General features: G+C 38.7%; 1 protein-coding gene across 8 annotated transcripts in view; it reads right to left on the reverse strand.

Moving 5' to 3' along the window:
- Positions 1–984: 984 nt before the first annotated feature.
- Positions 985–25466, reverse strand: part of LOC111273970 (uncharacterized) — a 35217-nt gene continuing 10735 nt past the window's right edge. For 3 of the 8 annotated variants that reach the window (XM_022856017.1, XM_022856014.2, XM_086967478.1), the window contains 10 exons: positions 19403–19477; positions 18558–18685; positions 6377–6467; positions 5868–6105; positions 5354–5558; positions 4775–5118; positions 4221–4435; positions 3392–3582; positions 2717–2958; positions 1613–2503 (listed from right to left, as the gene is read on the reverse strand). In XM_022856017.1, the coding sequence (XP_022711752.1) occupies positions 2111–2503; positions 2717–2958; positions 3392–3582; positions 4221–4435; positions 4775–5118; positions 5354–5558; positions 5868–6105; positions 6377–6467; positions 18558–18685; positions 19403–19477 (2122 nt within the window). In that variant the 3' untranslated portion in view covers positions 1613–2110. Of the gene's footprint in view, positions 1545–1612; positions 2504–2716; positions 2959–3197; positions 3583–4220; positions 4436–4774; positions 5119–5353; positions 5559–5867; positions 6106–6376; positions 6468–8139; positions 8267–18557; positions 18686–19402; positions 19478–22627; positions 22664–23768; positions 24293–25466 lie in introns of those variants that run through there. The other 5 variants (XM_086967479.1, XM_022856016.2, XM_022856018.2 and 2 more) reach the window with 5 other exon arrangements.

The raw sequence follows: 25466 nt of genomic DNA on the forward strand, positions 1-25466 counted from the left end.
CAGTATGCCATTTTCCTAATAATCAGGAAACCAATCGCAGTTTAGGAGCCCAGTGCCGATGGGCGAACGTGAAAGGAGCAGAAATTTTGCACGATGCTATTTAACATGATACATTCGTATAGTACTATCCTTTAACCTGATCGTCGTGTGTTCGGGAAGGCCTTACGTATAGTTCGGACCTTGCAAGACGTATTCATCACATCCCTTCGATCGCTCCCGGAATTTTCTGCAATCACCCCTTTTTAAAACAGCGTAATCAAAATCTGGATTAAGTTCCACTACGCGGCAGACTAAGCGACTTTTTTATACTTCGTTTTATAACTATTCGCGAAGCGCAGAATTTTCTTTTGGATCTACATAATGAACACTTACGAAACAATCTTCGATTTCTTTTCCACTTCATCCACTTCGTTGAATCGAAACGTTCTAATTGACTCAAAGAATGATAAAGGAAGGCTATACTTTCTCAAGGTGATAAGCTGTTAATGCAGTTCTTGATTTATCATGTTAATTTTTTTGTAGCCTACTGGTTTTTTTGACGCTAACGCTTGGCCATGCAAGACCTTTACATTCGAGCCTTGGAACTCGTTCCAAGTATGACATATTTGCTTTTTAGCTTAAGCGAGCCCTTTGAAGAAATCGCAACAATCTCTACTTGCAAAAACACTTCACAACGAACTGCTGAAGCAGACCAGCGAGCATTTTACCCTGGCCTGCTCTGGAGATTCCGGGTGACCCACCGCACGATGATCGAAAGAAGAGTTTAAAATGCCCCGATTCTATGTTAATTATTGTTCGTGAACCGTGTATTAATTATCCTTTTGGGATCGTACTACGAAAGTTGGTTTGAAGAAAACTCACACACTAAGTATTTTCATACTAGGAACTAAAGGGTAGATAAGAAGATATACCTAAAGAAGGGCTAAGATTAATATTTGGGCTCGGGCTGGCACGACATGAAGAGATGAAGTACACAAAGACAGGTGAAGATTTGCCTTGCTTTAGTACCAGACGAAACAATACAACACAAGTAACTGTGGTAGCCGAATACGTCGACGGTTTAATCGAACCGTTGATATCCTTTGCAATAGTTTTAGACAACGTTTGAGGTCCACTTGCCACGCAGTGTCCATACTGTTTTACATGAGCTAATATTGGAACTACATGGCTTCGTCACACACATGCACTTTCTCGATTGCGGCCCAAACCTTGAACTCCGTTTAACACAACCTATGAAAGAGCCATCTCAGTGTAGCATTTCTTAATTCTCAATGATTTTTCCCGTTGCATTGTGAATTTACGCGTTGAATTAAACGTGGATGTAAGGAAAACGTTGAACGGCCCATATCAGAAATCCAGTGGCCCGCTTAGGAGCCATTCAAAAACCTAGGCTAGAAATCGCAAGTCTACCATTCTACCTTAATAAAATGAATATACATTTTTTTAATGTCCCTATTCATGACAAATTTTTAGCCTTTTTATCAACGTAACGTGTTTTGTAACTCGGATGAATTACAAAAATGCCCTCAGCTGGTGGAACATCGCTGAAAACAAATCGACATATACACAAATGTAAATAGGTATTCACACCACAGAATAAGCACGTACCGCGTTATCAGTATTATTACATTAGTTTAATGTTATAATTTCCAGTTAAGTGTATCTTGTACAAACGAGAAAAGGAGCCTTCGTTAGAGTGAAACTCTTTTCGGCTGTACGTATCTCCCACAAAGCGCTACTGGCAGCGTCAAAGACAGTGACAGGTACTGGCCGAACGCGTTAAGCTAAATTTCGCTCCCACATATTACAAGACATCGATAGTTTATTGCCAAAAACCACATTTCAACAAACTACATGAGTGTAAGAGATAACGTCACATTTAGTGCTCAAGAAATTGAACTATGGACAGGCATTAAGAATAAAAAATAAACAAATCTACTGCCCAGATTGACTGATCATAACCCTCCCTCCTTACACCGAAAGTATAGGATACAACTGGTAGTTGTATAATATAATACTGTCTCATAGATGATTTTTGAGAAGAGGTTGTGCGGGGAGAAGGGGACGTCCCCCCATAATAACAGTGGCAAAATATTTCAGCAGGTTATTCTCAGTGAGAGGTTGACATTTCCTGCTGCGTAAGAGGGAGTGTCCCTTCAATAGCAGGCGGATCAGCCCTATTAACACTGACTCGCGATGATGAAGATTTCGGAACTGTTACCGATGTAGGATCGTTGGATTTGTTGGCGGATGTGTCAGCCGTCATGATCTGATCGATGGCATCTTGTTCCCCCATGTGATTGCAATCACGATGAACTTTGTAGCGAAGCTGTCGGATCAGATATGTATGTCCTTCGGTGTTGGATGCCTGATATGTTCCGTCGAAGTCAACCGGTTCGTCAAGCGCGTTTGCTGGAAGCTTTCCCTCGGCACGCAGACGTCGAACGGCCATACGGAACGCTAGTGAGAATGTCGTGTGAAGCGGAGTTTGCTTACGAGCCGGCTGAAATCAAACGTTGTTTCTATTAAAAGGCAGATATATGTACCGTAAAAGACATGTTAAAGAACAGTTTCTAATTCTTTGAATTTGTCAAGTATGCTCGCTAAGCATATTGGTATTAATTCTCTTTTTTTTTTTTATTGTCGCACAATTTAGCTATTAAATTTTACCATGTACTAAATTCAGGTCAACTTTTGCACCCGTTAACGAACTTACGGTTAAATCCCGTAGCCGAAGGGGTGTTCTACTCTTTTTGGTCTTTTTCGTCTCTTTCGTTTTCTTCGTATTTTTAATTGCCGATTGATTTTCTTTAGCACGCTTAAGTTTTTGGGCCGTAATTATTTTGTCGAGCTGAACCCACTCTTCGCTTGCCGTTCCGCTATCCCATTTGGCCCACTCAAAATCGGCGAAAAACGGGTGATTCTCTATTTCGGCATAGTCCTTTGAACACAGCCTTTCTGTATGCAGTTATCGTAAGAACAAAATTAGATTACATTTGACTACAATATTCCTTAGCCATATAATTATCTGAAACAGCATAACTTGAATTTTCTTTTTTTTTTCGTATCTAAAAAAAAATATTCAAAGTGAAATAAGAAAAATTAATTAATTAATCTCGGATAAGGCCCGTATGAATATTCTGTCTACATGAGCATTCTACACCAAAAAGCCGGTTTAATATATGGTGTTAACTCACCGGCGCTCTGGAAGCACGGATAGTGTGTTCCAATTCTAGAAGCTAGCGTTATTGATATTCAGGCGCGATATTGAGGTTTAGAAATATATCGCTGCTTATGGAGTACTCCTCTCTGCCACCAATGTAAGTGATACTGTCACAGAGTTTATTTCGGTTAAGTAAACTGTAGCTGGCACGCAAAAGTTTATACATACTTTCTGGGCGTTTTTTTAGAAAGTCTTTTACGAGATCCACCATTTCTTGTGGCGGCGGGCCACTTTTTGACTTCGGCCACGTATAGGTTCCCTTGATGATTTTTTTCTGTGTCTTCTTCACGTCGTAGCCTTTCCCCAGAAACGGGTAAGTATTTGTGTGTAGGTTGTATACGGTTACACCAACTGCCCACCTATTATTCATATCGGCAACAGTTAAGCGCCTGCAAGCTTTCAATTCAATCTCTTTCAACGCATACGATCAGATAACACCTTAAGTTATACATACCGAATAGTTGTCAGTTATTTGAACGCTACTCTTAATATGCCTAATGGTTTAGACACAATAACCACGACAACGAGCGATACCAGAGGAATCCTTAGAATTTTTCAATATCCTTTTTGAGAACAGAAATTTTGAAAATTTTTTCTACGACTCCTTTTACGTCCGTTAGGATTCTTCAAGATGGGCTAACCCCCTTCCTTTGTAAGTAGCATTTCGAAATAATCTTGAATAGCTGTTGTTTCCTGTTCTAGTAAAATGAATTAACGCCTACGATATGACATGATGTTTGTATAAAATACAAAGTTCGTACAATGATCTTTAGCAGTTGTTTATAGATCTTTCGCTCGACTGTAGTTAATCATAAGCTACATTGGTTAAAATTATACCAAGTGCTGTTATATTTATCTTATTTTTTTATAGGTACTCAAACCGCTATCACTACGAGGCTTATAAGCCAAAGCCAAGCGTACCTCAATAAGTTGCCACAGCACCAGATAACTACACCTTTTTCTAAACTGGCCGATGCGTGGGGGGGGGGGATCTTACCAATCAATTGTTCTCCCGAACGGTTTGCCTCGAAGGATTTCTGGCGGCATGAAGGGAATAGTTCCGATGGCCTCCTTTTCAAAAATTTCCTTCACCGTTCTTCTGTAGAAATTGTTCAGGGGGTGATTTTTGATGAACATGCCGATGCTCACTTTTGACGTATCGAAATCAATCAGCTTCACGCGGACGCCTGACGTTATCATCATATTGGCGGGCTGGCTTTGACGAATAAATACAGTTGTAAAATGTAAGCTATATAGATTGGCTTTATTACACTCATAATTCTTTATTTCTATACATTAGTAGAACTACACAGCACTGATGCTTTTAGCTATAGATATTTCAAAAAAGACCTTGGAAATTAAGCAGCCCAAAAAAAAGCCACTGCGCCTAAGTGGCTGTAACATCATAGAAGCTAGAGCATAGCTACACTAACACACAGTTGCTATATGTTATAACGGAAATGTTCTTGTTTTTAAATAACATTCTTTTAAATCTATTTTTATATATTTTAAATCCAAAAGAGCTGATTGTTGTCCGTATGTTTATCTCACCTTAACGTCACGATGTATAAAACCTATATGATGTAAATACCGCAATCCCAGGCATAGCTGTCCTATGATAAGTTTGTTCATGTTAACTGGCAGTCCGCCAACGGCTCTGGTCACATCGCGGACCTCGACGCCGTCAATCAATTCCATGACAGTCACGTAAGCCTGCGCGGTTTCGAAACAGGCGAACTGCCGCACAAGGAGTGCGTGATTTATCATACTTCCTACAAGCTTTCCCGTACATGCGACGAACGGCGATGCAAATCGATCCTTTGCGACTAACTTAACGGTAACTGTTACAGAACGACCAAAACGAGCTCGATATACAGCGCCAAAGCCACCGACACCTTGGCACAAACGCACGCATTTTATTAGAAATAACTTCTATTTTTGAGTACAACGAACCTATTGCGCATCTTTCTAGCATTATGATGAGTAACTTGCATTGTCACTGACAGGTGCATCAGGCCTCTTGCGAGCCATCATAATAATCGTCCAGACTGACGGAGGTATTTCTTGCAGTTTAAACGGCGGTTTAAGATGCCACAAAACTGGTTGTTACTAAACATCATTAAAGCATACCAAGTAAACCCTTGCTACGAAATAAGGAGATCGGCGGGACGAATGCCATAAGGTCACCGTCAGCGCCAACGTCGATGGGGAGCGCGCAGAGCGACTCGCGAATGCCTTGCCAATCCGTCATTGAATTCGGGTCAGCGAACCCCTCGAGCCGTTTCGCTAGATCCTCCACTTTGTAGATACCCCTGACCAGTTTATTGCGGCACATCTGCATAGAGCGGTCACAATCTACAGATGAGATGAACGCAGATGTACCATGCTACCTCGTAAATAATGAGGTATGGGCTTGGACTTCGATGGAAAAGAGTACAACTGAGAAGCAATCAAAGTGAATCATACGCATGGGTTCATGTATATAATGTGTTATACATTTTATACGTGTGCTACACTGTGACAGAAAATGTTTTTACGAAATAATCAGCGTCATTTTTGTCGCTGTTGTTGCTACTGCTGCTGTTTCGCACGCATGTTAGCAAAGAATGTTTGGGCTAGTTAAATAGGTAGTGACGTTACTTACGAGGGCAGCTTTGAACGCTTTGATTACGAACAGATGTTCCAGTAGCCCGAATAGATTTTCGATCGTCTCTCGAATATCCTCCAGCTTTAGCCGTTCTTTCCGCAAGAGGTCGCCGACCTCTTTCAGCGAAAGCGTCACTTGTTCGCGGACATACTGTTCCTGAGGTTCAAGCTGTGGGTCCAAGTATTTTTTCCCTTTGGTGTATTCCTCAAGACCTATTAGGGCCACTCGTATGACGCTAGACGATGCACATAGGAATGATGAAATCGCGTAATTGGAAAATAGTCAATGATACATGACTAGCCAACATTAGTCATGCATTATTGTGTTACGATGCTAATATCATGCTTAGTTGGGACATTTTTTTTAAATCAAATGGCGCGTTTTTTTCTTATTAAAACGCTGAAACAGATGATTGCATTAAACTTTCTTTCGGATTATCCAAAGCCAAAGTACCAGAAACACCGACAAAATATGTTAGTACTTGGTATATGGTATACGGTACTAACTTAGGGCAAGCTTTGCGAAGTTCCTTGTACACATCCGCCGATGTTCCCTGTGTGACGTTGTTGGAGACATATGTCCAGTCGGAAGCGGGCACTGTAAAGCAATTTCATTAATTCATTACCTACATCTTTGGTGAAGGATAATTAGTATGGAACACTTGGGCATAAAATGTAAATACGTTAGCAGCAGAAAGAGAATTGAGGTTACTCAAATATGCTACAGATTACATTCTGTTACTGAAACCCAATTCCTAAACAGAAGTACGAACTTCTAGAGAAGAAAACTATATTGATACGCAGTACGAAGACCGTCATATGGTGTCGCCATGAAGTTACAACGTACACGCGGCCGAACAGCTGTTTTGTGCGTAGTTTGCACCAAGTTGCATGTGGTACCACGTTCGTTATAACATTGACAAACAGATGATGAAATACTAAGACATCTAAGCACGTGTTCAAAAACAAATAAATCATCAAAATGAATTAAAGGTATCTCTAGGTCCGTTAAGGTCGTTTTAGGCTATCGGAAATAGTTGAACGAGGGCGTTAAGGAAAATTCGTTTTTACTTAAATCAACTCTAACGTCAACGTTTAACGGCTCCGAGGGTTGTATCGAAAATAATTTGTGCAATAGATGTAATTAGATATGACGTTAGACGTTTTTAAGGTAGGCGTTAAGAATACCAAATGCTTTCGCTTTTCTTTGACCAAATTCGATTTACTTGTGCCATTTCTAATTACAATCTACTTATTTCTACTATTGTATAACATGCGTCCGGACCCCCTAGAGAGATTTTGCGTGGATGTACTACGCAAACGAAAAAATGAAACCAGCTATAACTTACACACCATTGAATAAGGCATAACAAATCAAACATCAGCTCGTGATTGGAGAATCTGAAAATCGCTTTCAAAATTCTATAGGCTACAGTAATTAACTAGATCTGACCAAACTCTGTCATGACAGTCGCAGGCAACTGAAGCCTTAACTTACTCGAGATCTAAAACCGATGATGGTTCAGGAATGTTTGAAGGTCCAACATAAAACATCATACTAAAATATGGTTCTCATAGCACTTCGGCTTCCTGATTATCAATAAACAGGTTTACACTATCAGCGAGTGTAGAAATGAGCCTATCGGTAGAACAAGAAGACAGAATGCAAACCCAGAAGGGAATATTCTGGGGCGTCTAACGAGGCATCTTGAACAGCATCTAATGAGGCAATTTCCTTGGTGAATCTAGTTCATTACCTGCTCTGTTGACTCGTTTTATACCGGAAAAAAGTTATAGTTTGTTAGTTCAACAAAAGGAAAGTTCATTATTAACATTCTCACCGTTTACTACTAGCTGCCTTCAAGACTGAATCGATGCTAGACAAATAACCCGTTGAATCGAACAACAATTAATCGTATAGAGTTTCGTACCGTAATCGTATTAAGCAAAAAATATATAGAACTGTCTCAGAAACTATGCTTTGAGCTTCAACCTACCAAATGCAGTTACACACGTACGAACAGCAAACAATAATCAATATAAGAAAAAGACTTTTACTGTAAAAAAACACGCTAATCTTTTTACAATTGGGAATGTATCGTGGTCAGATACGCTGTGATGCGAGTGACACAGTTTATGTGGCACGCAGATCATTTCCTATAAGATTGTTTATATCTGTCGACAGACGCAACATGAGTCTAAATCGTCACAAAGGCTGAACACCAACACCACGGCAATCACAAGCCACGGAAGTGTCTACCAGTCCATACCAAATGTTCCCGCGTAATCGATGTCACGTTTTCGTCTCGTTCGGTCCGTGCGACGAGAAGGCTCAGCCCCTTGCGACGACGTTCGCTCCTGGACCTTTTTGTCCATATTGAATATATTCCTCTATTGTCACTTAACAATCCAACGAATGATTTGTGGCAGACGCGTTGCTTGTTTTGAAACATTACGCCACCTGTCGGTACTTCGAATCAATTCTAATTCCAGGAGGCTAACGAAGCGCAAAGTTGTTTCCGAGAGAGGGGGATATGACAACGACGGCGAATAGCCTCAGGGTCTAACAGTGGTGAAGCGGAAACCATTTTGGAAAAATTATACAGTCGCTTTATAAATACATAGACATGTCCACGCAAAAACTCGCTAGAGCACATGTAACCGCAATGTTTATGCTTCGTGTGAATCCATGACCGATAGTGAAAACAGCGCAGGCGTCTTTCGATTCCAGAATTTGCAGATGCATACTTGAGATAATAAAAACTGATATAGCGGTATATAAGTAATGTAATAAATCGGACTGCTCCGATATTCATCACCAGGCCACATTGATTCAGAAAGCAACACCCGAATTTTTGTTAAATAAAAATTTACCTTGTTTCAATAGCAACGCATCACGGATTTAATGTTTTTTTTTTATATAAATAAAAAGATCACAAAAATATGACACGATAATTTTACCGTGACCCAATAAACATATTCAACTTGACCGTTTGGCAGATTCCCACCTATAGAATAGTACACATAATCTACGCAAATCTGTACCGAGTAAGCTCAAAAAAAGCTATATTTCGAGATGTTTTGGCTTTGCTATTAACTTTCGTTCCGTTTGGTGCCCTTTGAAGGATTGGCTTTTCTAACTTTTTTAAATTTTCCGTGATTCATGACATGTTATACGGCAAAAAGCACATTTCGATGAAAACTTCCAAGTCGTAATTGAAGTTTTCTCTGTAGACGTACGCACACAGTAAATGCATGATCAGATTCCCTAGTCATCAATAGCTTTGGTAACAAAAGAGTAAGAAAAGGTTCCACCTTGAGTCTCTCAATGCCTATTATTACAAAAGAACCTTCGAGCATAATTTGCTCATCATACCGAATTATATTCGAAGTATTTAAATGAAATATGGCGACACACATGTGTATGTCATTATCCACGTGAGCTTTCAACTTAAAAAAAAAAAAGATGAAGATAACTGTAGGATGTATGTCTTGTTAAGAGTGTGGATAGATTAGCTAGGCATCTAATTTTCGAGGCATTTCTTGAATAATCAATTCCGAAGTAACATGTCTTAACAGACTCGATTTTTTTAACAGTCAACTCAACGAATTACATTACACGCGATCGTAAAGGATAATGAAATGTCGTTTCGTGCACTGACAGCCCTAACACCTAAGCCCTGTTTCACCCATGGTCCTTGTATCTTTTTCCCATATAGCTTTCCATATTTCCGGTATCGAGAAGGTTCAAAACGATCGTTTTGGATAATTTAGTGCCCCCTAGGGTTCTGGGATGTATCACACACTAGTGTACTTCCATTAGAGTTATACGGAAACGCGATACAAATACTTCACACGACAAGGTAAAGAAGCGCCAAAATTAGGAGAAGTATGTTGCTTCTGAAGGGATTTGAAAAAATATAGGCTAAATGTATATGTAAAACGCTTTCAAGCAGTATGCATTTTTTAAGAGTAGCTCATAGGATAAGCGACCGAAAGCCTCATGTGACTCTGTACACACCGATCAGTCATAATATCTATTTAGCATCACACTACAGGCCCTCGACTTTCAAGGCTCCGAGGAGGTATAGCATCTACCTAATAATCGACACCCACAATCCAGGTATCCGTAACTCGCTAGTCAGACCCTCAACATCCTCAATACATTCAGCGGGTGCATTATATATCTGGTTTCGTATAGGTTTCTGCGAAATAATTACCAAGAAGGGAAACTTGTGTACAAAACCACTGCGGAGTCAAAGAGGAATGCCACAAAAAAAAAAGTGAAAAAAAAATATCGTAATAACGCCCGACTACTGTCAATTAAAAGCTGCATTGTGATCGGCTTCTGGCACCATCATCGTCTGCTAACCTACTGTTTTTGAGCGGAAGTTCACAGAATTGGAACGTCTGCTATGTATTTTACAAGGGTCTCAGAGTGAGTGACCTCCAGCAAAGTTTCCTTTTTCTGGAAAATGAAGGGCCAAAGCGCGTATAATATGTTCTCTGTTGAGAACGAACTCGAACGAAGTTGTGCAAACGGTGTGAAATAATTTTCGAAGACCAGGCTTTGCCCGTGAATTGGTACCGAAGGATTTACAACAGATGAGACCCTTGAAAACAAGATCAGTTTTGAGTTAATCCGTCACAGTGCGTAGAGGCGGAACGTGGAAAAAGAAAATTTCTCGTGGTGGAGGATCGCCGGACCACATTCAGAGGACTTGTAAACAAACTAGATATCTTCCGAAGTCACGTTGAATCGCATTGAAGGAAGGTTTGGAGGCGAAGTATTTCGTAGCAGTGATTATGTCAAAGGATCTGCATTTCGATATTCGCCGGGCGCGCCCGACCACTGTCCCGTAAGAATTCAAAAAAGAGCCCGGTCGGCTCTGGTGCGTCATTACAACTAATGAGTCATGTCAGAAGCAGGTTAAAAACTGAGCTGATTTTCATCGTATTTTTCGACTACTGGCAAGTTTTATCTTTTGGATTCATATTTAATTAATTCATTTTACTAGAGAGTATTATCAAATAGTTCTAAGTTTAATATTTAATGCTTCTCGCTAAAATAAGCCTGAACTCGTAGGCCCTATTCCGCGATGATGCGCCTTCCCACAGGACGCTACTTTTTGCTAACTATGCTTGTATTCGCTAGATTAAGCGCTCCGTGACTAATTCCTTTTCGCAATTCTCAAAATACGTTTCGAAGAAAAAAGTGGATTGGAAATGTAATTGAATAAAGTTCAAGTTGACGATTTAGTTTGGATACTGATCGAATGGCTATGAAAAAACTGTCGCATACGTACATTGAGCTCGTCCGAAATTACTAAAAGACAGATGGAATTGGGATAGTTTAGGCACATACGGAGCCTAAAAGCTATGCATAGCGGAGTCTCAATGAACGTGTTTTTGCCAGGCTACTGACCAGAAACCTTGGTTGGTCAGGGGGCGATTGTGCAAAATTTACTTAAATCATACGCCAATGAACGAGTTAAAAGTCATTACGAATTAAGACGATGTCAGCTTTGTAACTAAACAATGCACGTTAGAAAACTTTCGCTCATTTTGAAAAAAACAATGGCAGAACTTCGTTTGAGGGACGCAACAAAAGTGAGTGAAATTTCAGGAACATTTTTAGCGTAACATAGAAATTTATTATTAAATATTAATAATAAATTATTATATTAATTAAAGCATTTTTCTAGCTAACGTAATCCAAAGCCAAATCCGTTCACAAAAAAGCAAGTTGTCTGATAATTATTGACCCATCCATATTTAGTACCTGTACTTATACGTATACGATATACCGTTATATAGATATCGGAGCCTTACGATAAAGCGGCCGTCAAGTAAGGATGCTTACAGCTTTTTGTAAGCCGGGTGGTAAGTCTGTATGAAATACCTAAGAGTCAGCTTAGGTACACGGCATGAAACTTCATATTTATGCAAAGCCTTGTCACTGCAATCTCAGAGATCCATACAGATTAAAGAATCACCATTACCGCATTGTAACTGTAGGCCAAAAAAGGTCAATCCAAGGGTAGCGCCAGAGCAAAGTAAACAGACTGTCTTTTCCAATGGAATCACGGAGTGATATATTTATTCTACAGTTAAGCGAAGAAATTTCTGAAAGAAACAAGCTTGGCAGAGTTTGTTGACATGTTAGTAATACCAAAGAAAAGGATTCCACAATTTTTTTAAGGCTCCGACCATAGCAAAAAGTTTTCTGTAAAAGAAGTTATTTCAGGCCAGCTAACTCTTTTGTAGTTCCTTGTAATTAGATGATTAAATATTTATGCTTTGACTAGATAAACCCAAATATTCTAATTTTGAAAAAAATTTTATTTTTATTTTAAAAATTAGAACTTTAGTAAAAATCAAATTCTACTGTGAAAAATATTGTTATGTGTGTGAAAAATATGTTCTATATGGTATATTTTTTTCTGTATCAAAATAATATGTTCACTTATGATTCACAGTTTTAACCCACTATTGAGCCTTACTGGGTTTGAAGCTAAAAGCAGGCTGTCTTCTGTAAACAGGTATCCTTTTCAGTCAACGTAACCAACGCGTTATTTCTCACACTGCTATCTATTTTTCGTATTTACTTATTGAGTTTTTGTTAATATCATGTTTGAGTGACAATATAAATATCGGCGCGTTAGTCTATAGACTGTTATCATCTAAAAAATGTACTTTTACTATTGAAAGCCGAAAAACTAATGCGGTAGCGATGGTTTAAACGCTATAAAAAAAAAACGGTATAAACCTTCGATATTGCAGTGACAATGTTGAAGATTTTGCAAAAAATACAAGGACGAAGTTTCATGCTGTGTACTTAAGCTGATCCCCCAGGTATTTCATACAGAAGATGTTATCAACAAGCTCATTTGATCTAATTGATCGGATTTTGCACCATATAACAGCCGAACTGAGATATCAGTATCCCTGCGAGTTAAACGGAACGAGTCCTGAACTAGTTGGTTTCGGGAAGTAGCCCAGTTTGTCGGACAGCTGGATACACCCGTGTAGAGCACGCATGAACGGATGGGGCAGATGTAATCATATATACAAAAATACGGCATTTAAACATGCCAGATCGCAAGGAGAATGATAATGTTTTCACAGGGTGATGCGACCCAATAAGACATCAGCAAAATATAATATACTCTTTTCTATGAGTATATATTATATATTCTTTTTAATATATGAGAACTCAAGCAACATGTAGGGGAAAACTGCTCTATTCTTTAACTACGCTTTTTACCCGTCTTCCACTATAATCGATATTAGGGCATTATCTAAACAATCTATCGTTTGTTCAGGTACTTTAACGATCTAAGATCTGAACAGACGATAGTCTCTTTGGATAATTTCTTAAGATCGATTTGGTTTGATGACCTGGTTTCACTGCTATCTATGAATTACGTACAATTTTTAAACAAAAATTGGCAGCAAGAGGTAACCTTTAGTTTTGAAGAAAAATAATCCGGACAATGACTATTAGAAGATTTTTCTTATACACAAAACTTGCGTTACAACATTGTTTATTCGCAATCACATAAATGTTAATACACTGCGATGCAAACGTTAAAAAAATTAGAAAGGAGAACGTAAAAATCAAATGACAGCACTGTGGGTTATTAATTGTCATTTAAAGATCATACCTTTCTCCAGGCAATATCATCAGTAATGAACAGAAGAACTAAGCTTCACATTTATGGCCGGTGTAGACCACTGTTATTATTGTGACAATAGAGAGTGATCTACTGTCTTTATTTCCACTAATTTACGAGCAACGCTTAGCTTCAGAGAGTTGGCTTAGAAGCCCGGACAAAATATTTTTTTGTAACCTGCTTGATGCTGAACCCCACAAATAAATCAATCGCATCCTGCTGTTTCTGGGTAAGGGTTACATGCCATATTTGCCATGTTTGGCTCCTGAATAAAGGGGAACCTTAAACGATAAACTACAGCTTCAGTAGGATAAGGCCACTGGTTCGCCGAGTTTCCCTCAAGGTTACTTGCGCTGATCTTATTTTATACATATATTACGTACATTTATAGATAGAAAAGCTTCATTTCAAAAACACTTAATAATAAACAAGATGCAAATGTATCGAAAAATAATATAACCTTTAAGGGGGAAAGCGACAAGAGTTGCAAAAGGCGATAACTGCAGTGTCAGAATGATGTGCCGAAAACGTTTCAGCTTTTCCAGAAAACTTTAACGTTTCATAATAATTTTCAAACATTTTTGGTATTTGAGCAAGCATCAGCTAACCAAACGCTACTAACAGTTACCGGGATATAAGAGTAAAAAACCTTTTTCTCTTGGTTCCTCCGTTCTAGATTTGGTCTACGAGGCAATTACTGTCAAATGAACTTATGTATGTTATAATGAGTTTAGTAGACTCTGGTTAGGATTAATTCTCAATTGAAAATTATGGCAAATTTAATAACCTGGTATACAACACTATTAACGATATAACTTTTTACTTGATGAAGAAGATTAAATTCTGAAACGTCGAGCCATGATTGCAAGATAACACGTTCGCGTTTTAGTATGAAAATGTCATTGACATTTTCATACTAAAACGTCATTCTACAATTCTAAAAATTGACATTCTACTACTCAAGCTGCCACAGCAGCTTGAGTAGTAGAATAGCAGTTAGTTTTTTTTTCGCAGGCCAACTTACATACTATACGTACTTACGGGTCTCATTCAATGCCTCTGCAACGAATGCGCAGCTAAGAACCCTAAATTCTACGCTACGTATCCAAGTAATGTTTTTTTTATTTGAAGCTCACTCGCTTTTTAGGTTGGGCAGAATGCTGTCGGACAGCTTTCAAAAATAACATTCACTTATACAGTTAACATGTTATCGATTTACATATAATAATGTGAAGTGTTTTCCATGTCTATCAACTGTGCCTATTGTTGCAGGTGTTGAATCTGTTCTTCGCTAAACCACCAGGCCGTTGTGGCAAAGGCACGATCATTTAGTTTTCAAAGATATGTAATAATAATGTAGCTACTACATCGATGCTTGCGATGCACAGCATGCAAGCATACTGTGCATAGCAAATCGCGAATAAAAACCCTTTATTTTAGATCGGAAATCACGACTTCATTGACGGTGCCTGCGAGCAGCAAATAACAACGATATATATATATATATATATATATATATATAGGAAAAAGAAAAGCTACGATAGTGGCATTCACTCTTGAGTTTAAAAATGGCCGCAGCAAGTCGAGACGGTAAATATGATGTTCTTTTTCACAGAAAGCTCTCCGGTAAACTTTTCAGCAAGAACGAATAATGCAGTCCAGCAGAAGAACTGTATTATTCCTCGATGTTCCTCGTTTGTTTCGTATAGAACTCGGAAGTTTCGTATAATCGAAGCAGCTGATACGCCTGCCACGTTTTCAGAATTAATTCAAGCCCTACTAAATTTTAGTGATGAAGAGTTAACTGGAACTATTGGAAGAAACGTATTCTGAGAAAGCATAGTAGTCCGAAATAATCAGCGGTTTGCTTTTGCGTCGCACGCAATCTCCACTTAAGACCTGAAAACAGGCTAGCGGACAATGCCCCAAATTTTTCCTTATTAGCCTATTCAAGGAGGGGCTACCTTTTTGACAACAAACGCGTTCTAGCTCAAAGACCTTCAAAGACAGGTATTCTAGACTAAAACAAATCATAGGCCATTATTTGACAGCTCGGAGCCTCAACCGCAGATTATTTTGGTCAGACGGAAATAGCGAGCCTAAAGTCTGTGCGTACATATTGCATTACAACATTATGGGAATACTTAGAAATCCGTGTACGATTCACTATTTAGAATTCTGATACCATACTCCGAATGACTGAACTAGGTCAGAGAGAAATTGTGTACCGCTGCAATTCCTCTCCATTTATTGCATAGCGACAGCTTTCGGTTCGCCTCTCCGCCATTTGTTTACTTCGTGTATTAGTGCTGTATACTCTAAGTTCGTCGCGCCTTCACTGATGAAACTTTAATTTTAAAGCTGCAAATGTGACTGTTTCTGATGGAAGCGCGTATTTTAAACATACTATATTTCGACGTTTACAGAGGTAAAGAATCTGCCAAAATATCTCGGCATATGTTTAACTTGTGTAGCAAAACTACAAGTGGGAAAATTCCTCTAAAGGATTTGCTGAAGTTCTTATCCTTAAGTTTGTGGATTCACAATCGACGTGGACCTTCGATGGCAAACGACAGTGACCGAGGAAAATGCGCAACTACTCGAATATTGCAACTAATCTTGAATGTATGATTTCAGGACTTTGAGGACATGGCTACCCTATAAACTTTATGAAGCTCAACACAAAGAACATGACGTTACATTGTCTCTCAAAAGGTCACTCATACCAGACAATACGTAATCAGAGTCGACCAACTAGTTACTAGAGGTTAGTTGCTCGTTATCCGATATTAATCCTAACTAGATCTTCGGCAAAAAAAAAACAACGCATTTCCTTTTGGTGTGTTATGTGCTGGAAAGTGCTTGAGAAGAATCAAACTGGCAGTCTATATGCAACAACGATCTAATGCGCAAGATAGAACCATCGGTTTTCATGACAATGCTAAAGCTATATGCACAACATTACCTACGTTTCTATTTAACATTGTAGCATGCTCAGTATATTATTGTATTTGATATACGACCCTCACTAGGGTCGCGAAGTATGCTGCTCGAAATATTTAAGCGGAAATTTGTTTCCTTGATATTGTTCACAGTTCGAGCCTTTGGCCTGGCCGATTTGGCACAGAAACCTCCATAGAATCATACAAAACGCTTTTTTACTCCTAGATGGACTCCTAGATTCGGTTTTAGAATTGGTCCGTATTAATAATATTTGTCTGCCGTCCATTATTTTCTTGCCTACGAGAGAACTGTACAAAAATCCTAATCGGTTATTTATGGCCGATGAAAATCTGGGCTGACAAAGTCGTTCATTTCCACACAAACTTCCAAAGTTCGATTTTTGTGAGGTATCTTGCGCAACTAAACGAAAGAGTCCAGAAATCTACGGTTTCTCATTGACAGCTAGCCCAGTGCTAGGTAATAAACAGCTACCATTAACACATACGAAGAATAGTTACAGGGGATGGGAAGCGGTGTTCCTACGTCGATATAAAACAGGGACACCAAAAGGTCGCTCTAGGAGATGCGCCTCGGGCCAAAGATAGGCCATTTCTGTCGGCAGAAGCCTATGACATGCATCTGATAGATCAGACTCGCACTTGGAAACGCTCGAGAAAAAATTAAATGGCCGACAAGAACTTATGGACAGTGAACACGCTCTAACAACAGAAAAACTTCGATGAATGGTGCAACGTTACTCTCTCCAGGAAAAGAACAGGTAGAAGGGTTTTTCAAAGCAGACTTGCAACAGTAAACGATTTTGGTGCATTTGTCATATCGCCTGAACCTCGAGCCAACGGACTATCACCTTTTCAATCACTGACGAATTAATTTATGACAATACATTGTATAATGAAGAAGAAGCTCAAAAGCTCTCCTTTGTTTATTCTGTTCTGTTCACGGCAGACCTGGGTACCACATGTAACATCGTCCAATGATATGTGAGGTTATCAACACGAGCGATCTGAAGAAATGGAGCAGGAGACGGGATTACCTTGCCTATCAGCGTTCATATATAAAAATTCAAAATTGAACTACTTTTGCATTCGTTGGCCTAGCAAGCATAGGCGTTAATATTGCACCATGGAAAAAAACCAGCTGGCTGGCATTAACCTCCTAACAAATGTTCTTTATGGGATAATGAAGATGGTCAATTTTCTTGTTAGAATTTATGTAAAATGTGTATTTCACCAGGTAAAAAAGAATGGCAAATACAAGCGCAGTATATATTTTTGTGATAATTGTATGTAGCCTGCCCAACATGGTTACTGATGCAGCGCTTCTTCAACTAAAGTGGGCAGGTTATCATGCGTATAACAGGTAGCACGTCTGACAGGGCTGCTCGCTTCATACATAAATACGCTTCATAACCTCAATATCTTCGATTGAATCGTTCGTACTTACTCAACCGTTTGACGAACGGTTACTGATGATCAGAGCAATGCTAACTATGCTCATTCTATAGCAAATACATGAGCGTATTTAATTGCAGTGTTCGAATTGCCAGCTAGAGCTTTACGTAAAATTACGTCTTTACTAATTGACTGGCAACTATGAACATATAAAACTGCTAGTAAGCCGGTTCTGGCAGACCTAAGGAACCACTGACGAGGCTCCACTCGACATAAACGTTGCCCCCTAACAGTGGTAAGCCGCCGCAAGGCGTAATAAAGTTCGACAAATACTAACACGCCACAATGGCTATTATGTTACCGGTCTCATCGGAACCGCTCAGCTAGTTGTCAATTTTAAGTGTACCTGGACATTGATCATTAAGCTGACCGTTTTGGGGCCGGACACATGTGAAATATCTTTGCGTTGTGTAATTATTTTCAAAAACAAATTTGCACAAAGTTCTCCGTTACCACACGTACCATCGCACTCGTTAATCGTTGGCCGGTAACGCGTACCCAAAGCAGTTTTACATTTAATCAATGAGTGATTCTTCCCTAAGTCAGTTCTAGGAGTCATGTGCCTAAAAAGGCAACAAAATTGATTGTGTGCCTTGCCTGACTGTCCGGACTTTGATGCTCCATCGGTAGCTGCAAGCTTTGAAATGTCAAAAGTGGCTGCTTGATTTGTGATGTTGAGGTTCGCTTCCTGATAGGGTACTAATGCCTGTTGCTCATCTGGATACCTGCAAGTAAACGTTCGAGCAATGTATAATTTACAAAAATCCGAAAGGTTCGTTTGTCCGAAAAATACGTGCCTTTCTAATACCGTATCGAAATCTCGATGAAAGAAATTGCGACACAGGTCGACCCTTTCAGCTTGAAGTCATAATGTCAGTAAGAATAATACAGATTCGACAATGCTCAAAACGATTAGTTCATTTACTCTGCGGGCAACCGTATAATAATCCGCTGGAAAATTTTTAGGCGTAAGAATACATGGACCGGTACGCGGCGCAACCTAAGTTTTTTTCATTTTCTGGGTGGCCCAACTGGAACAGTGAAGCCATTGGCCTACAATATTCGTTTGTAGGACAATGGCTTGACATTCGCTCTTGAATTTCATTTTTCTTTACAACAAATCGTTCCGGAGCAACTTTTTTTTTTTGTTCTAGATCGTCTTTTAAGATTGAAACATGACATGGGATACGCTCTAAGAGCGCGTGATAGATGTCAACGTTGTTGGAAAAGCCAAAAGTTTAAGTGAAAAGAACTTAAGTGCAAATATCTTTCACCTTTGTAGAAGAACCTAAACCTCTACCGCCGGCTATGCTATTAAGATTCAAGCGCTAACCACAGAAGATTTATGCTTAAGACAACAAGCTATATTGATGCATACTTTACAAAAATTGTATATTAGCATAGTTTTATAGAAACTTTGCCTGAATATCATCAAGGCTTACCTATAAAGGATTAGCCCCGCTTCCCCTTGACTGCCTTTGTCTGGTCGAGAGTGACCCGGTGGAACAGAGTGGGTGCTGAAAGCAAAGGGGTTCGGTTCAATTACTAAATGGTATCGATAATGCTAATAATAATATAAATTAGTTAAGTGCGATAGTTGTCTCGTTAAGGCGGGTTAAACTCAACGCTCAAAACCTGTAAGTAATGCTACGAGCTTATTTCAACATTCTAGCTAAAATTTCCTACGCTTTGCCATGCACATCGGCATTCAATGGTCGACTATTTCGCGCAAGTCTTCTAATGATTTACCTTTTGGGGGGATACAACCGAAATTTTTCATCTTTTTTTTTTATCCAGTGAAAATTAGATCCAGTGGAAAGGTAATCAGAAATGTTACTGTGGGATATTACAATAGAGAGCGTAGGATCAGCCTATGGAAAAGCAGTTTTGTTTTACATTTAATCCTTAAAAATAAAAAATCCAGTTGGATTACAAACGGTATGCCTGTTGTGGACATATTGGCCCTAAAAGGCTCGATTCGATTATCAAAAGGTTTCTGTTCATGTGTTCTATTGGGGTTACATACAGGGTAATAGAACAAACGTTTTTGCTGATGGCTTTTCGCAGTATCATAAGGAAGTCGGCCATTTAATTATGAGCAGGCTCACAAAATTGACGATCTATGTTGCCGCCGCTCATTATGGGTTTAGACAAAAAAAAAAACATTTACAATAGGATCTGGATCGAAACTGAAGCGTCAAAAGAGCCATGATGATGCTTCGATTTGTTTTTGCGGGCTCATGTGAGCAATCCTAGGCTTAGTTTACTACAACAACGATTCTAAACGTACTAATATTGACCTACAATTACTTCACGGATTTAAAATAGAATCTTTTTAGGATCTGGCTGATTGGGAACAAACATTTTGGGGGTTGACGTCCAACAACTCAATATGATCTTTCGTACGGCTGGCCTTATCACAAAATGACGTGCATCTAAACCTCATTGCGAAGGCAAGCTATGTCATATATCTTTATGTTTAACATGTTACCACTGCACGGTCGTTTAGATTTTGCGCATATATATAATTTTCTTTTGCTAGCTTTAAATTGTTTAAACATAATAATCCGTTAAGGCTTTTCCTGTCTACCGTATTGTATATTCCAGCAGCTCCTTTTCTGACTAGCAATTTTTCCTAAAAGGTCTTCGAACGCAGGTTTGTTCCCAACAGTCAGCGAGAATGTACTAATACCTTATGCACTATCAAAAGATGATATTAACTGTCACAGAAGGCGATGCAGCTCAAACGTCAATAAAATTTCATTATGTGTTCAAAGACGTATCGGCCATGAGACAAAACTATGTATTCGAAAGAGTTTAGCACGACGTACCTAGCCGTCCGTTATCGTTGAATCACACGTCAGAAAGCAAGTCTTGTTGGGAAAACGTCCCCTAAAGTGGAGATTGTTTATTTCGTGAAAATATATCTATTATGATTCGTCAATAATTATGACTAATGCTCTTATCTAGGTCTATCATCTATCTCTAGGATACATTATCAATTGAACTCTAAGAGTTCAATTGATAATGTGTCCCGGATAATAGACCCGGAAAGTCTGTTTCTGTACCATTTCTCTCATACTCAGCGGGTCCCGTTTGGACCTCTAATTGGTCTCTGAGGAAAGCATGCAAATCAGTGAAAATGTTGGAATGCTCATTCGTATAGATTAGGGTACGAAGCATGAATTTTTCTTAGAAATTTTATTTTCTTGTAATTCTCTCTGTGTTTACTGTGTTTTTCCTATATGAATACCCGCTATGGTCGACAAACCCATTAAAAGCATATATTTCAAATAAGCACAGAGTTCTTGTTAAGAACTCAGGAGATCGCTATTACACAGGAGATCGTATAACAACTATTATGAGGTTGCTTGCCGGTTTCAAAGCAGTTATGAATCAATTTCTTTAATCCTTTAGGGACCTCTCAGCATCGAAAATAAAACCACAGGGGATTAATTTGTCTTAGGCCGGGTCAGAGTATGCTATGATGTTAAAGTTACTACAAGTACGAGGACGCATTTACAATGGTGACGAATCAGCCGGATAATTTTACACTTTCCACCAATTAACTTACAAGTGTTGGTATTTTATCAAGTATTATTCAAGTATGAAAATGGTCGAAACATCTGTCAGTAGTATTTACATACTTTCGATATCTTAGAGTTTGTCCTACCTAAATATGTTCAAATTTATAAAATAATTTTTCAGTAAAAAAAGTCATTTAAATTATTTCCAAACCTATAGCCCAAAACTGACTACGTAATACTGTTTCTTGCTTTGAACATTAAAGAACAAATATGAAATCTGGTGTAATTGTGTATGCTGTGAGCACGTTGAAGCAATATCAGACTTCGAAGTTAGATAACCTATCTCTGGATATTCCTGTTAACGCATAAGTTATTAGTGCATTTCCGGCAACTGTTGGGAGCAGATTTATCCTATGTAAGAAGTTATTTCACACTGAAACTAAGATGGAAGTTGCTGGAATATGGAACAAGATAGATAGGCAAATCTCAAAAAACTGTATATACAGCGTAGTGGCATAAAGTCAGAACTCTGTGTCTGTTTACGACATTGCAGTGCTAACATTTGCCCGACAAACGGAAATATAACGCGGCTTGCCTAGACGTAAACGCACGTCATTTTGTGATGAGGCCAGCCGTATGAAACATCATATTGAGTTATCGGATGTCAACTCCGAAACGTTTGTTCCCAATCAGTCAAATCCTAAAAAGATCCTACTTTAGATCCGCGAGCTACTTACAGTTATTGTAGGTTACTATTAGTATGTTCAGGATCGTTGTTATTGGTATCTCGAATCAGTAAACGCACCTGGTGCATCCTAAGCCTAGAACTGCTCATATAAACCCGCAAAAACAAATCTAAGTATCACCATGGCTCTAATGATACTTCCGTTTCGGCTTAAATCCTATTGTAAATTTTTGTTTGGCATGAAGAAACTCATAATAAATGGCAACACCATGAACCGGCAACTTTGAAAGTTTGTAAAAGTAGTAAGCGTTTCCTCTGCACAAAAATACTGGAGAATAGGAGATATTTGTTTGCTCATAGTTAAAAAAAAAAAAGCAAGAATAACAATTTACTACTTGTTGTAATATCGTAAACACTTATTTCGTAAGATAGATCAGAGATATTTGATTACTTGCTTGTTTGTATTGCTTTTGTTTGTTGACATGTCGGGTCTGAAAATAGTGCATAGGAAAAAGTAATGTTTCTATTATTTCCAGTTCGCGCAATCTTTTTTCTTCGTTGTATATTTTATCGGACTTCAGTTAACTTTTTATTTCAAAATTCCCAACGTTCTTTGCCAGAAGCCCCATAAAATAGACCTTAACAGTACCCCTATCATGGCGTTTTTCCTACTTGCTCTACAAGACATGCATCATTGAAGCCCAGTTATTACCCGTAGACCCAAATGGGTTGTTTATTCTTAGTTGATCATCGCAAGGTCAAAAAACTATCTTAGAAGTTTTGTTATGGCGTACGAAATTTGAACATGTAGTTTAAGTTGAAAAAATCTCTATGTTTATATACAATATATAGCTTAGTCACCTTCGAGCACGATACTAGTGGCAGTATTAAAAACTGAATTTTCGTTTTAGCTTTACGCATATCATCAAGTGTAATTTACATAGAATAAACGACGTATAGAAGTTGCTAATATAATGAAGTTGAAAACTCAACTTTTCCGTGTCATTATTTCTATTCCAGACTTTATATTTTGTAGTAGCTACAGACGAGTATTTTTGAATAATTGAATTTTATAGACAATTTTTTTGTCACCAATATCGGGTTCGAATACATTAAAGAGGATGAAAGTAAATATCTTATTTGTTTCACAAAATTGTAAACATCTACCCATATGAGCATACCGTCCAGTAAGCTGTGTATTACATTATTTATATATATATATAAGTTCAAAAACTCAATTTCCGAGAAGCGTATATCTATAAAGCAAACAATAAGGATAGTGATTACAGTGATATCAAAATTGAAAGATCCCGCCAGAAGTTCCTAAAAGTACCACTTCATTCTACGCTGTTTTAGCCAGTCATGTTTATTATGCATTACCATACGATATTTTCCGGGAAACGAGAAAAATAGCACCGCGACAAACCAGATCGCTCTTTCCTCTTGTAATCTATCTGTTAGTAACTTGTTTCGGTAAATATGGGTCGCTTCAATATTTTCTGGGCTGGTTTTAGGTAATGTGACCATGTTATAACATAAGCGCTAATAAGGTTGACAGAATAATTAGCTCTAAGTAAGAAATTCACAATTACTTACCGACATAGGCTTCGAGTAACTGCTTAAATTAGACTCGCCCTGTTCATACAAAACTATTTGACGATGGTGAGTGTCGAAAGGATAATGATTCAGTAGCATTCTTCAATCCCCATATCGTCACCTATTTAGAAGCTTAAAATGGACGTAATTATACTGTCTTTAAACAACGATTATCCAATGTTAGACCTGACAGGGTTCATTAACAATAATACACTAAAAAAACCAAAGCCTATTGAAACAAACATAGACATTGCGCACAACCAGATCTCAAAACACAGCACATACCCCTGTCGGCACGAACTGTCTCTTCTTTCTAATGACTACAAAAATGATATCAGGCCGCTCTATTGCTTTCGCTATTGTTTTTTTGTACTTCAAAAGATAATGACTACAAATTCATAGATGTCGATCCTTACCCTCTAGTGCCCGCCCGTGCTGTTAGGGTCGCAGATGTTACTATTCAACGAAATCATCAAGGGACTTTCGTTTCAATAAGTCATGCAACCGACTAGTCCATGCGTCGTCACCTACATTATCGAGAAACTCTACCCTACCCTACCCTACCTTACCCCTCCTCTCCTCTCCTCCCCCCGCCCCGCCCCTCCCCTCCGCTCCCCTCCCCCTGTTCGTCACGACATAATTGAAGGATTATGCATGAGTAATCGGCGGTTAATCTTCATGTCTGATAAACTATTGTTTCGGAAGAACAATAACAGAGTCAAATAATTCGTGTCGTTAAGTGCCGCTATGCGGATGTTGTTAACCATTACATTTTAGGGGGTAAAACAGTTCATTCTGGAAGCGATAGGCTGTCAGAAAACCACTATCGATCCTCTCAGTACATGAAGCCAAGATAACCTTTGCAGTAATTTTAAGAAGTTTTCACGCGTATCTCCGTTAGGTAAGGTTGAAGATGCTTAAGCGCATAGCTTAGCGTTGAGGTCCAAGTCACACCCCGATAGTTTGAGTGATTGTAGCGTTCTGATGACGATACACTTCAATCTTGTTGATATGCAATTTTATCTGATATGAAGCGATAAAACAAACACGAGTAAACGTTTTCGCAATACCACTTACCAAGCACCACTTCGTTGTCGATTGCAAACCAGATGATTGCAGTAAGGGGGATTGCATTATTTTCGAAGTAGATACCCATATTAAGAATACATTTCTAGCAAATGAAACGCAGTATCTGTTTTTCGAATTATGCATCAGTACGTGTTGTCCTTTAATTAGACACAGAACCTATAGCAATCTGCCGTCATTGATACTGCCAGTTCAGCTGTCCACTTCACAGGTAATTACAAGTAACTATACCTATGATTAGTACCCTCACAAAGGCCAACGTTGACAACTTCACTAGATTCATAATATTAAGGATAAACAACTGCTCAAACAAAAGCTAATATTTAGGCCTTTTTGCTTCTTGCAATAGGGCCTAAGTCGATGTCAACCACCATTATTATGTAAACCAACATTATCCTCGCTGAAAAATTTTCAGTACATTTGAATGTTTCATCTGCCCGGATAATTTTCCATTAGAACTGTGGACCGCAGGTTATGACCTGTTAAAGGAACCCACACAAGCTAGCCTTTGGGCCGTAGTGAAACTCATATAACGATAGTAACTCGAATGTACGCACATCATAATTAAAAATTGTGCCTGTCATTGTTTAATCCCTTCGATGGCCTGAGCAT

Source organism: Varroa jacobsoni, unplaced genomic scaffold (genome assembly GCF_002532875.2).
Source record: "Varroa jacobsoni isolate VJ856 unplaced genomic scaffold, vjacob_1.0 scaffold_242, whole genome shotgun sequence".
Taxonomy (NCBI): Eukaryota; Metazoa; Arthropoda; class Arachnida; order Mesostigmata; family Varroidae; genus Varroa; species Varroa jacobsoni.